Source organism: Gossypium hirsutum, chromosome A12, assembly GCF_007990345.1.
Source record: "Gossypium hirsutum isolate 1008001.06 chromosome A12, Gossypium_hirsutum_v2.1, whole genome shotgun sequence".
Lineage (NCBI taxonomy): Eukaryota > Viridiplantae > Streptophyta > Magnoliopsida > Malvales > Malvaceae > Gossypium > Gossypium hirsutum.
In genome coordinates, this window is record NC_053435.1 from 109,083,799 (window position 1) to 109,096,790 (window position 12,992).

The 12,992-nt window shown below is 27.6% G+C and overlaps 1 protein-coding gene across 2 annotated transcripts; it reads left to right on the forward strand.

Annotated features, from left to right (window-relative positions):
- Positions 1-5,829: 5,829 nt before the first annotated feature.
- LOC121211266 (aldehyde dehydrogenase family 2 member B4, mitochondrial) lies at positions 5,830-9,547 on the forward strand. Of its 2 annotated transcripts, none has more exons than XM_041083860.1 (11): positions 5,830-6,226; positions 6,681-6,815; positions 7,125-7,267; positions 7,351-7,504; positions 7,582-7,811; positions 7,957-8,046; positions 8,254-8,427; positions 8,504-8,641; positions 8,748-8,885; positions 8,976-9,037; positions 9,119-9,547. In XM_041083860.1, exons 1-11 carry the CDS (start codon positions 6,142-6,144, stop codon positions 9,390-9,392), a joined length of 1,623 nt encoding a protein of 540 aa, XP_040939794.1. In that variant the 5' UTR covers positions 5,830-6,141; the 3' UTR covers positions 9,393-9,547. The 2 variants fall into 2 exon arrangements, with proteins under 2 accessions (XP_040939794.1, XP_040939795.1); XM_041083861.1 differs by having other exon boundaries at positions 5,861-6,226; positions 8,287-8,427.
- The last annotated feature ends 3,445 nt before the right edge of the window (positions 9,548-12,992 follow it).

Sequence of the window (12,992 nt, forward strand, 5' to 3'; positions counted from 1 at the left end):
CCAGAATATTTTTTAAGGGTTTGAAATGAAATTTAAATTTTTAATAGTCTATATCTTTATAAATTTTATATATATTTATAAATTTTAAAAGATTAAATTAAATTTTCATAATTTTAGAAGACCAAAGTATAATTTTACCTTTACTAATTTAAAATTTTAAAATTTTCTAAAAAGCCAAAACAATAATTTTCCATTTTAGGAGGGGTTAGGCCCTACCACCCCACAAATTCGCCTCTGTCCATTAGGTTTGTTAAATTGACAAAGAATATAAAATAATCAAATATTGTATGTCACGAAATTAATATTGACATAGTATGGCAAGATAATGTTGAAATATATATATTTTAGCTTAATGAAACAATTTTTTAATCTTTAGTAGAAGAAAACATGTAGTATTACGTTTGGTTCATAAGAAGTAAGATTATTTTTAGCGATAAAATTATTTAACGCGTTATTAGATATGTTATTATTCTTCATATGATTAGAATTTATAAATTCATTGTTTGATTGAGGTAATGTAAAATTTTTTCAGTGATGTAGATATTACATTATTAAAAATTGTAATAAAAATTATTCAAAAATTAATATTATTAAATAAATAAAATTATATAGTTAAAGTAATATTGGAAATTAAGAGACTTTCATACACCAATTGAAAATGAAATTTGATGGGGCAACGTATATGTTGATTGTTGACAACCATAATTCATATTTTTTAAGTTGAGATATTGCTATTCCATCACACGCGGTGGTAACGTGCAATTCCACAATTGGTTTGTCATTTATTGGGTTGCCTTTACTTTGTAAACTTACATTTATATTGTACTCCGTTTCGTTGGACAAATATTTTCTTTTATCTTGAATTTAAATTTTTTTTTTTCAAATTTAATTATAAAAATATTTTAATATAAAATTATAAATTTAAATAATGAAACAAAATATTTAAATAAACTAAATCTAGATCGAGCTTTAAATTTTCTTTTCCAAATTAAGTTATCACTTCACTTGACTTATAAGCATGTAATCTATTAATATTGTGGTCCTAACATAAGGTTGTCACTAGTCAGAAAAATGGTCCATATATAGCTCCTTTGTAGTGGCGTAACCAAAGGGCATGGCCTTGACACCCTTGTTAAATACAGAAATTATTTTTAACCCCTTCTAAAATAAAAATTATAATTTTAACCTTTTTAAAAATTGTAATACAAAATATTTGACTTTTAACTCCAAATTTTATAATTATATCTGAACCCTTAACAAAATTTCTAACTTTTCTTACTTATTTTAAGGCTAGTTTAGCAATGCTTCTAGAAAGCACTGTAAAAAAGTGTTTCTGAGAATTACTTTTGAAATGTTTTGTTTAAGATTTGAGTGTTTAGCATTATTGTTAAAAAGTTCGTATGAAAAATAAAATGTCTATTTTAAACATGATATTACCAAATAACAAATATGCATTTAATTAATGTTCAAATTAATTAATATTATTATATTTTAGTAAGAACATAAAAAATAATTTACTATAACTTATTGTTAATATTTTAATATATGAAATATAAATATTAATTATTTTTAAGCAATAAATATTAATTATTTTTAAAATTTAATTAGAATATATAAAATATATTTTAAATATTTAAATATAACCATTAAATATTTGTAATTAGATATTAATACATTTGTATTATTTTAAAAAAATTATTTTTAATTAATGATTTTAACACATTTATAATTAAACACTAAAAGAAAAAAGGGAAAATACTATAGTATCGGAAAAGTGAAAAAGTAATTAAACACCAAAAATACTTTTGAGAGAGGAAAAGCTAAAAATTTTAATTTTTTCTTTTCAAAAATAATTTCCAAAAATATTTTTCTTAAACAATACTAAATAAGACAAAAAGTGATTTTTTAAGCATGTTAAACCACCCTTAATTTGCACGCAAGATTTTTGGTTTTATTGAAAGATGCTGATTGTTTTGATTAAAGTTAGTTGATGAAATCACCATGGAATGCATTTTTTAGATTTAATTGGCCGTACACCCAACTTATTGGGTAATGCAGTAATTTAAAATAAATTGAATTATTGTTGGCTTGACTATTTGGTAAAATGGACCAGGACGGCTATTAGGAATCATTTAATTCACCATTAATATTGACATATTTTATCAATTTAACTTTTAATCCTTTTAAAAGATTTAAATTTGAATATCAAATTTAAAAAAAAATTGCATTATTATTTTTTAATGAAAATATTTATTAAAATATTAAATATAATAGCCCACATAACAATCACATGCACTTTTGATATTTAAAGAAAATTATGAAAATTTTATAGTTTTTATTTTTTTGAATATTTTTTATAAATTTTAAATTATTTTTAAAGTCACATATATGACAAATAATATTATATCAACATGAAATATATATAAATTTTCATACGAATTGTAATGTTAATGTCGTTAAAAATTTAAAATTTAAATAATACTTTTTATTAAAAAGTATTTTAATTTTTAAAAAAATATGTAGATGTCAAATTTAACTAAGAATGATGGATAAATTAATAAAAATATATATCATTATGCCTAAAAGTATTACAATTGGAATATTGAATGCTTACTATGATAGTGTAAAGCATATTACGGAAGATGAACATCGTCAGTTAAAAAAAATTTACACTTATTTTACTTTGTTTGATTATTTTAATATCGTTAATTTCATTAATAATAATATAAGTCCCGTGTGAATCTGATTTATGGAAATAAGATATTTTTTTTGCTTCTTTTATGATTATTTAATTAAAATATATTTAATTTTAAATAAAAATTAATTTTCTTTTAAAAAAGCATACATAATAGAAGTCAAATTTAAAATATCAAATATCGCAATTTAGATATCCAATAATATGTGAAGTATATTTGTCAGCATGTTTATCCATACACCAATAATCAATAAGCCAACTGAACTATCAAATAAAATTTAATTTGAATATATATTTATATTTTTTATTTGTGGAGGGGTGTATTTATTCTATGTAAAATTTAAGTAATTTTATATATTTTTATAATTTTTTTACAATTAATATTTTAGCAATTCAGTTAATTAATATATTAATATAATTATACTTGTCATATAAATAATTTTTAAATTGATTCGATATTTTTATTATATTAATTTAAAATATTATTTTTATTAATCTATATTTAACTGTTGAAAGTTTTAACATGTATGATCTATATAAATAAAACATAAAATAAGACGGTTGATTTATTAAAATATTGATGGTAAAAAAAATTAGATAAATATGTAAGTCTGCTTGAATTTTATGCTGATATTATATGTTTATAACATATTTATTTAAATCGTAGAAATCAGCCAATATTAAATATTAAATCAGTTCAATAGGGTGGATGTATACCATATAAGTTCGCCATTTCAATTCTTATATATAATGGTAGAAAAAGTTGATTAAATAGAAATTTTAAATTAAACATTAATCACACTTATCTAAAAAATAAATTTTATAATTTCTTAAATAAAATATTTTAGAAAATATTAATATCTTTATTTTATTTATTAAAATTTTAGTTACATACATGTCACTATCACTTTATTCGTAATTTCCAATTCAATAAAAAAGACTTTTAATATTTTATCACGGTTCATTACTTTCTTTTTCGATAAACAGTGGTTTTGTAGAATGGGCAACCAAATGCAGACTTTATGCTTTTACTGTAAGCAATTGATACATATTGTGGACTTTTAAAAGTGCATTATGTTTTTATTCTATATTTAATTATTAGGATATTTTGTTACAATTAGTAGGAAAATTTTTAAGGTGAAATAAATATTACATTTATTATTATTATTATTATTATAACATGAAACTTGATTTTAAAAAATAATATAAAATTGATAAATAAATTGGGGTTGTGGCTGGGGTACTTCAGTGGAGGAGCCAATAATGCACACTATATTCTTACTTCAACTTAATGTTATTTTGGCCAAACAAATAATAACAACAATAATACAGATGCTTTAGTGTTTGCATGTGATTCGTTTTTGTGGACCATAGAAATCCAAACCTAAAATAACTATTTACAAAAGAAAACGTGTCGCAAAGAGAATCCATGCAATAATAACTACATATATATGTTGACAAATGTCCATTTTTATCTTTCTTTTTTACATTATAAGAAATGATTTTTCTGGTCCCTTTAGTTTAATTATTCTTTATACTTTAATATAATTTCATCCTATATATTAACATCATAAATGATGATAAAAGTGTGTTTGATAAATTAAAAAGTTAAATTTTAATTTTTTATTACTGAATTTGTAATATAAAATTATTTGATATGTTAGTAAAAATTAAAGATGGAATATAATTATTTGATATTCAACGCTTCAATTAATTATTAACTTAGAATTTATTTTATAAACACATCTCTAACACAATATAGATTTCAAAGTAATAAGAAGGAATAGATATTTTTACGAACAATTTAGCTTCAATATTTTAATCGGATTAATTAAAGGTATCAATTATTAGTCGAATAATTTTATGTATAAAATTTAAATTTTGTTAAATTAAAATATAGATTTTAATTACTAGATCTTGAATTTAAATATAATAAAAAGCAGAGACGAAGTTAGAAATTTTTTTGAAGAAGGTCGAAATTAAATTGTAATTTTTATAATAGTAAAAATATAATATTATCATTTTAATAATTTATATATTTATAATTTTTAAAAAATAATCTCAAATTTTTATTATTTTTAAGAAGTTAAAATATAATTTTATTTTTATTAATTTAAAATTTTTAAAAAATTAAATAAAAAATTATTTTAGGGGAACTGGAACTTACCAGCCCTAAATACGCCCCTAATAAAGAGTATAATCATAATTTGACGTAACACTTTAATTTAATAAAAAAATCAATTCGAAAAAAGAGGTTTTTAATTTAATTTAATTAATGCTCAAACCTAAACGAAGACAGTAAAGTAGCAAAATAGTAAAGTGAAAAACGAACAGTAAAATATAACTAATTGATGGTATTTAATAGAAAAATGAATGATTGAAATGATGGATGAAATGAAAATAATATTGGCGGTTGGATAATTATAGTTAGAATATTATAAAATTTATAAATTAAATTATCATGATTTAAGATATAATAAAAAATGCAAAATAAGAGATCTTGGAAATCACCTTGACGCAGAAAAGGACAGAAAGGGAAAGGCAATAAAATCCAATCGCAACGGTTGACAAAAATTATCATTGTGGTGTCAGCTCCACTCCTCTACCCATATTTTTATATTATTTTCACCTAATAATTCGCGATAAAGAAAACCCCAAAAGAATATTTTGGTTTATCCTATGAATCCTATCTCTTTTGCTGGTTAAAAGTACAATACAACCCTTCTATTAAAAATAAATAAATTAAATATTGCAAGATAGATTAAATATTTTCATTAATTTATATAATTAAAAATTAGCATGTATAATAAAATAATAAGATAATAGGTGTATAATAAAATAATAAGATAATAGTGTATGACATGCCATATTATTATATTAGTGTATAAAAATTGATTTTATTTATTTTTATAATTAAAAATATATATATAATAGAATAACCAAATAATGCGGAATGATATACCACGTAAACTATGTAATTTTAACAAGTTTTGACCATAAAATTAAATGACATTTTTAATAAAAAAGTTCTCTTAATTTAATCAATTTTTAAGTGAAAGAAAGAAAATTCAACTGATAGTGCAATTCACTCGATGTTACTCTTATCTTCACCGATGATTTTGTCCTCCTTTTTCATTGTGAAGGTTCGTCAATCAACGTCATATCATCAACTTCTTTAATAAACAAAGGGAAGGGAAGAAAGAAAAAACCACTAGTAATTCATTTCCATAAAGATTTTTAGCTTAAAAAGGGATTATTTTCTCTTGTGGACACTTCAAATCCAAGTTTTGGTGACACTCCAAAATAGTCTTTATAACCGTTTCAGTATAGAAAGAGGCGTTTCGTCTGTTTCTTTATTTTTTTCTTTGAAAAGCAAATATAAGAAACTTTGAAGTTTTTGTCTGGAGAAAAACAAGTGTTTTTTTTAGATTATCCTCTGCGTAGCCATGGCAGCTCGTAGAATCTCTTCATTACTTACTCGTTCACTCTCTGTTTCATCTTCATCTGTTTCTACTTTGTTTTCATCTCTAGGTGCCCAACCATCCCTTTTCTCTTGGTTTTTGATTTAACATAGTAGTTTTCTGTTTGGTTGCTGAGAAACTGAAAGAAAATAAAGGAAAATGTTGGTTTTTGTTCTTTTTCGAAAGGTTCAAGCTTTGTGCTTTGAAGATTTTGTTTGACTGTTTTCATATATTTTTATTTCTGATCAGTTTTTTTTTTTGGGTGAAAATTTCTGATCAGTTTTCTTACCATCTAAAGTTTAGTTTTTTGTCATGCTATTTACAGCAAAAAAAAAAAAACCAGTGTTAAATGCAATCACTTTTAACATAGCTTTTCACTTTAGCAATAAATGCATTGCAACAATTTACTCAAAATTTTTTCCAACTGTATTGGAACAGTCACAGATTCACAGTTTTTTCAATTAATTTCCCTTTTTTTATACTCACAAAATCTGTGATTTTGCATGTAAAAACAATAAATTCAGGGAAAAACAGTGGCAGAAATGGAATTGGGAAAAGGTTCAGCACAGCTGCAGCTCTTGAGGATCTGATTGTTCCACCGGTTCAAATAGCTTACACTCAGAATTTAATTGATGGGAAATTTGTAGATGCCGCATCTGGTAAATTACTCCCTTTATCTTATATCTTAAATAAAAAATTAGAGTAGTGTTTCGGTTAAAAATTTCATTATTTGAATATATAAAAATTGATGTGGGTGACGAATTAACAAAACTGTGTATCTGATACATTATATTAATTTTTAATCACATAAATAGATGAAATTTATACTAATTTTTAATCACATAAATAGATGAAATTTTTTAACAATAGGATGAATTTGCCTTTGAGTAGAGGGCATGATTGGCTCCATGATACTTTTATTTTTTTTTATGCAATTAAGCTGATGTTGTATTGATGCATTGAAACAGGGAAAACATTTCCAACTTATGACCCTCGTACAGGGGATGTGATTGCCAATGTTGCTGAAGGTGATGCCGAGGATATTGACCGAGCGGTTGCCGCCGCTCGCAAGGCATTCGATGAGGGACCGTGGCCGAAAATGACTCCCTATGTAAGGATTTTCGGTTTGGGGTTGGCTTTAACAATGTGAAAAAGATTTATCATTTCTGTTTTGTTTAATGTGTTTGTTTTCAGGAACGGTCACGGATAATGTTGCGGTTTGCTGATTTGGTCGAGAAACATAGCGAGGAACTTGCAGCATTAGAGACATGGAACAACGGAAAGCCACACGAGCAGGCTGCGAAATCTGAATTGCCGATGTTCATACGTCTTTTTCACTACTATGCTGGTTGGTTCGTTACTACGAAATGGATTTTTACTTTTGTTTGTGTTGCACATGTTTACATTTTGTTGCAAATCATGCAGGTTGGGCGGATAAGATCCATGGGCTAACGGTTCCGGCTGATGGACCTCATCATGTTCAGATATTGCACGAGCCGATAGGTGTTGCAGGACAGATAATTCCATGGAACTTTCCTCTTCTTATGTTTGCTTGGAAGGTTGGGCCTGCATTGGCTTGTGGAAATACCATAGTTTTGAAGACTGCTGAGCAAACTCCTTTGACTGCTCTCTATGTGGCTAAGCTGTTCCATGAGGTAAGCTTGGAGAGGTCTATTATGCAAATGAACATACGAATCCAAGACGGACCAAAACCATTTGTACCATGCAATGGCTTCCTGTTACATGTAAAGGATGTTGAATGTATTTTGATATAAATCTTCCTTGTATTCTTTATGGCAGGCTGGTCTCCCTCCAGGTGTTCTGAATGTAGTTTCGGGCTATGGTCCGACAGCTGGTGCTGCTCTTGCCAGCCACATGGATGTTGACAAGGTATCAAAATTCTTCGGTGATATTACAGCCTATAATCTAACATATAACCTTCGAATTCGTAGGGGAACGTAAATGGCTAGGTACATAACAGTTGAAATCAGTTGACTGTTCCTGTTAAATATGTATAATTTTTTTCCTGTGCACTATAAGCCATGTGTATGTACTTTGAAGTACAGATGGATAATGCCATTAGAACTTTGTTTGCAGGTTGCATTCACGGGATCAACCGATACCGGTAAGATTGTACTTGAATTAGCCGCAAAAAGCAATCTTAAGCCGGTGACGTTAGAACTTGGAGGGAAATCGCCTTTCATAATATGCGAAGATGCTGATGTTGACAAAGCCGTGGAGCTTGCTCATTTTGCTTTGTTCTTTAATCAGGTTTCTTTCATGAGTTTCTTCGAAATTTAGGATGTTTCAACACGTCTTAGACTTATCTAATGCTTTCTATCTTCAGGGGCAATGTTGCTGTGCCGGGTCTCGCACTTTTGTTCACGAACGTGTTTACGATGAATTCATAGAGAAAGCAAAGGCACGTGCATTGAAGCGTGTTGTTGGTGATCCTTTCAGGAAGGGTGTCGAGCAAGGTCCTCAGGTATACATACTTGCAAGCTGATGTTATTATGCATGTTTCGTCACCCTACCCGAAACACACGAACCACTTAAAGCTGACATCTCTATTCATCTCATAAAAATCTCAGATTGACACGGAGCAGTTTGAGAAAGTTTTAAGATACATAAGAGCAGGCATCGAAAGCAACGCAACCCTTGAATGCGGAGGTGACAGACTTGGAACGAAAGGATACTTTGTCCAACCAACCGTTTTCTCAAACGTTATGGTAATAGCCTTCATTCCTCTACAACAGTTACTTGTGTAACAAGTTATCAACATATTCCCTAACATCATTCTCACACTCTTATCAATTTAGGATGATATGCTGATAGCAAAAGACGAAATCTTCGGTCCAGTACAATCTATCCTAAAGTTCAAGTAAGTTGAAAAAACTCGAATCTAATTACCTCAACAAAATAAATAAGTCCAGTTCAAAAACTTATAGGAATTGGATGCCAGGGATATTGATGAAGTAATTCGAAGGGCGAACAACACCCGTTACGGTTTAGCAGCTGGAGTTTTCACCAAGAGTGTAGAGACAGCGAATACTTTGACTCGAGCGTTAAGGGCCGGGACAGTTTGGGTTAACTGTTTTGATGTGTTTGATGCCGCAATTCCATTTGGTGGGTACAAAATGAGTGGCATTGGTAGGGAGAAAGGGATCTACAGTCTTCATAATTATTTGCAGGTAAAGGCAGTTGTTACTCCTTTGAAGAATCCAGCATGGTTGTAATTTTTATGTTTTTCAGATTGTCTCAACCTTTGATCCTTCCCTCATGTTTTTTTTTTAAATAAAAAACAACTTTTGCAATAAAGTTACGGAAAACACTGTTTGTAATTGTTGGAATGGAAGGGAAGACAACATGTTAAGTCTTTTTATGGGATCAACAGTATACTTGTCTGTCTTTGGTTGCTGAGAGGTTTTCGTTGATGTCTTGTTGGTATATTTTTTGGTGCAATGTCATGTCAATGGCTTGGGTCCCAATGTTTTTCATTTTGTTCATTGTTTCTTTTTCTTTTCATTTCACTTTAATAATTATCCTGTCTGTTAGCTTGTTTCCATTCGGTTGGTGTGTTTTTAGATAAAATATAATTAGAAACAAAAGATAAATAATAATTAAAAATCAATAAAACGACACCTTAATTAAGTTGGTGTCCAAATTAATTAGAAAAAAAATCTAATCAAAGCCATGAAGCTGGAAGCATAAATTAAGTTGGAGTATGTATTTACTATAAGTAATACAATTTTTAATTTTTTTCATACATTTAAATAATATTTTTCGATACAACATATTTAAATAATTATATCTTTAATAATTAAATAGTAATAAAAACAAAATTGTATAAAAAAAAACTAACTACTTAAAAATAACTTTTAACGAATCCCGTGTTGACTTAATGGTCAAGGTGTTTACCGTCTCAAGTGCGATTTGAGTTCGAGTAGCGTTAATTACGTTATTGTTAAGACTTTATCATTCTCCTATAATTCACAAAAAAAAAAATTGTAACCCATGCTTGGTAGTATAGTTATAAATGTCAAATTCAAGCACAGAATAAATAGAATTTTTCTTGTCTTATTTGTGAAAAGCATATAGAGAATTAGAGCTGATCATGGGCCGGGTGGCCCGGCCCGGCCTGAAGGCCCGCCCAAAAAATGGAAGGGTTTGGATAAAAATATAGGCCCGAAAAATGGGCTTGGGCAAAAAAAGAGGCCCGTTTAGAAAACGGGCCGGGCCTCGGGTAAGAGTTTTTTTGTTCGGGCCCGGCCCGGCCCAGCCCGAATTATATATTAATATATATTTTTTTATTTTTTAAAATTATTTTAAATTTTTAATATAACTATTTTTTATTATATTGTTAATTTGTGTATTGTTTTAAGAATTGTTTTAGTATTATTTTTATTTGTTTTAATATTTGTTTTTATGTTTTTAAATATATTTGATTTATTATATTTTTAAATTTTTTTATTTAATAAAATAAAAAAAATTTAATATGGGCTGGGCTCGGGCTTAGTAATTTTATTTCGGGCCGGGCTTGAACAAAATTTTAGGCCCATATTTCGGGCCGGGCCTGGCTCGGGCCTAGTAGATGGGCCTAAAATTTTATCTTGGCCCAGCCCATGATCACCTCTATAGAGAATCAATTACATCCGTTTTATATGATTACTTTATAATATCATATACATTGATATAATTTTATGCGTTTAATATTTAATTAGTTTTTAAATTTTGTACTTTTAATTGCAGTAATTAATATAAAATAATATTTTTATTTAAATTATTAAATATAATTAAAATATATTAATTTATCAATTCGAATATTATAATAAAAATTATTTAAATAATAATTAAAGCATTTTTAACCTATTCAACCTACAATATAAGTTATAATTAATATACTTAGAATTTATTCAAATAATGGTAAAAAAATTATAATTATAATTACCTCAACCATTTTTCATCTATTTTATTTTTAGAGTTCTATTTAAATAATAACTTTATTTTAAAATTAGCATAAATTTTTTAATTAATAATTATATTTTATATTTTAATTATTTTTAAATATGTAATTATCACATCTTCTATTAATTATAATTTTTTACATATATTCATTTATTTCAACTTTCTTTAACTAATAATTCTAAGAAATATTAGAATTAATTTTAAATATGAATTTAGCAATATAAAAAAATAAAAAGTATTCTTAGCCGTTTAAAAACTTTCTAATTTCGTGCTTTTATATTATTATAGATTTATATTAATATATTGATAATTGGATTTTGTGATTCAATTGGAAAGTTGATGAATAAAGGAGAACAAGAACAAATCAAATATCTAATGAGTTGAAGGAAAAATTTAAATTTAAATTTTGAAGAGAAGGTGGTTAAAAATGATGATAATAATAAATTTTAAAAGAAAATAATCTTTAAAACGAAAATAAAAATGATAATGTGAACAACTCAAGTTTCTGAATTTCTAGAGAAATCAAGATGCGAGAAATAAGAGTGAGGCAATTAGATTAAAAAATCAACCTCCTTGCAAAGCCATGACCTTAGCCACTACTAAACTTACCAAAAATAAACAATAACTTTTTTGAGAAAATTAAAGTGTAATTTTATAATTTCATAGAGTTGGGCCAAAGCCACTGGCTGCTGCCCTTGTCCATCAGCCCAATTATAGCAAACCCAAGTTCAAGAGGAAGCATTTTTACTACCATTATCATCTGCCATTTCCGGTTCTCATGACTCACAAAAAACGTCACAAATCAAATGAACCAAACGATGGGCTGAGCTCAAACGACATCGTTCCACCATTTATGCTGATGCCAAGTTGGTACATTCTCAATTTTACAAGGTTTTCCAAAAATCTTAGGGATAAGGCCTTTTACAATCAGACATACATACTTTTATATTATCTATTTCCTAATCACTAAAAAACATTGGGTTTGATTTTTTTGGGGGGATAAATGTTGAATTTTATTATCCAAAAACCAAATGATTAATCAACATATGCCCTATACAATTGTCCAATATACCCCAATCAAAACAAAGCTGCGTATGTACAGTATCTTTAATGCCCCTCAATACCTCTTGTTGCTCTCCCTCCAAATCAAAGTGATAAGAGATTTATCCTTCAGTTTGATATATGCCCAAAACAAATCTTGCTGCCAATTTAAAATAACTCTTATCAATCTTGCATAATCTGAGCACTTCGCACCAAACTTTCTTAGAAAACACATTGTCAAAAAAGAGATGGCCCCTGCAACAAAGAATACATTTAGCATCAACCTTTTGACCCCTATTGATAAGCTTGTCTTTAGTTGGAAGACTATTCAAAATAGTCATCCAAGTAACTAAAGAGTGTTTAGGGATATGCATACGAGACCAAATTAATCTATGCTAGACCACTCTTGCCTTTTGCACTCTAATTTCAAACCAGATTTTAGTGACTGAAAGAGTATTCTGCCATTAAAAATCTGCAAGTTGACAGCTTCCAAAGTTTCCTCTAACTCCAATTCGCATTGCTACATGGAGAAACTTGCCAAATTTTACAACCTCTCAGAAGATATGCTTGCAACCAAGCAATCCAAATAGAACCCTCTCCAGTAGAAATGTTTCTAATAAGCTTTGTTCCAGTATTCCAAATCCCTCATAACTAGACCCCCTTTAGCTTTAAGAGAGCAAATATGACTCCAATTAATCTTAGCTCCAATAGCAGCAACATCTTGCGCCTTCCAAAAGGATCTGGAATATAATTAAGGACAGATTTAGGCAAGAGAAAGTGTCTACACCAGTAATTCTGAATATTAAAAACAATATTAATTAAGTTGAATT

Bases quoted from the DNA above. Each gene is read 5' to 3' on its own strand.
- LOC121211266 (XM_041083860.1), top strand. From the start codon at position 6,142: ATGGCAGCTCGTAGAATCTCTTCATTACTTACTCGTTCACTCTCTGTT. The intron at 6,227-6,680 runs GTGCCCAACCAT...CAATAAATTCAG, and splicing joins TACTTTGTTTTCATCTCTAG to GGAAAAACAGTGGCAGAAAT. The intron at 7,505-7,581 runs GTTGGTTCGTTA...CAAATCATGCAG, and splicing joins TCTTTTTCACTACTATGCTG to GTTGGGCGGATAAGATCCAT.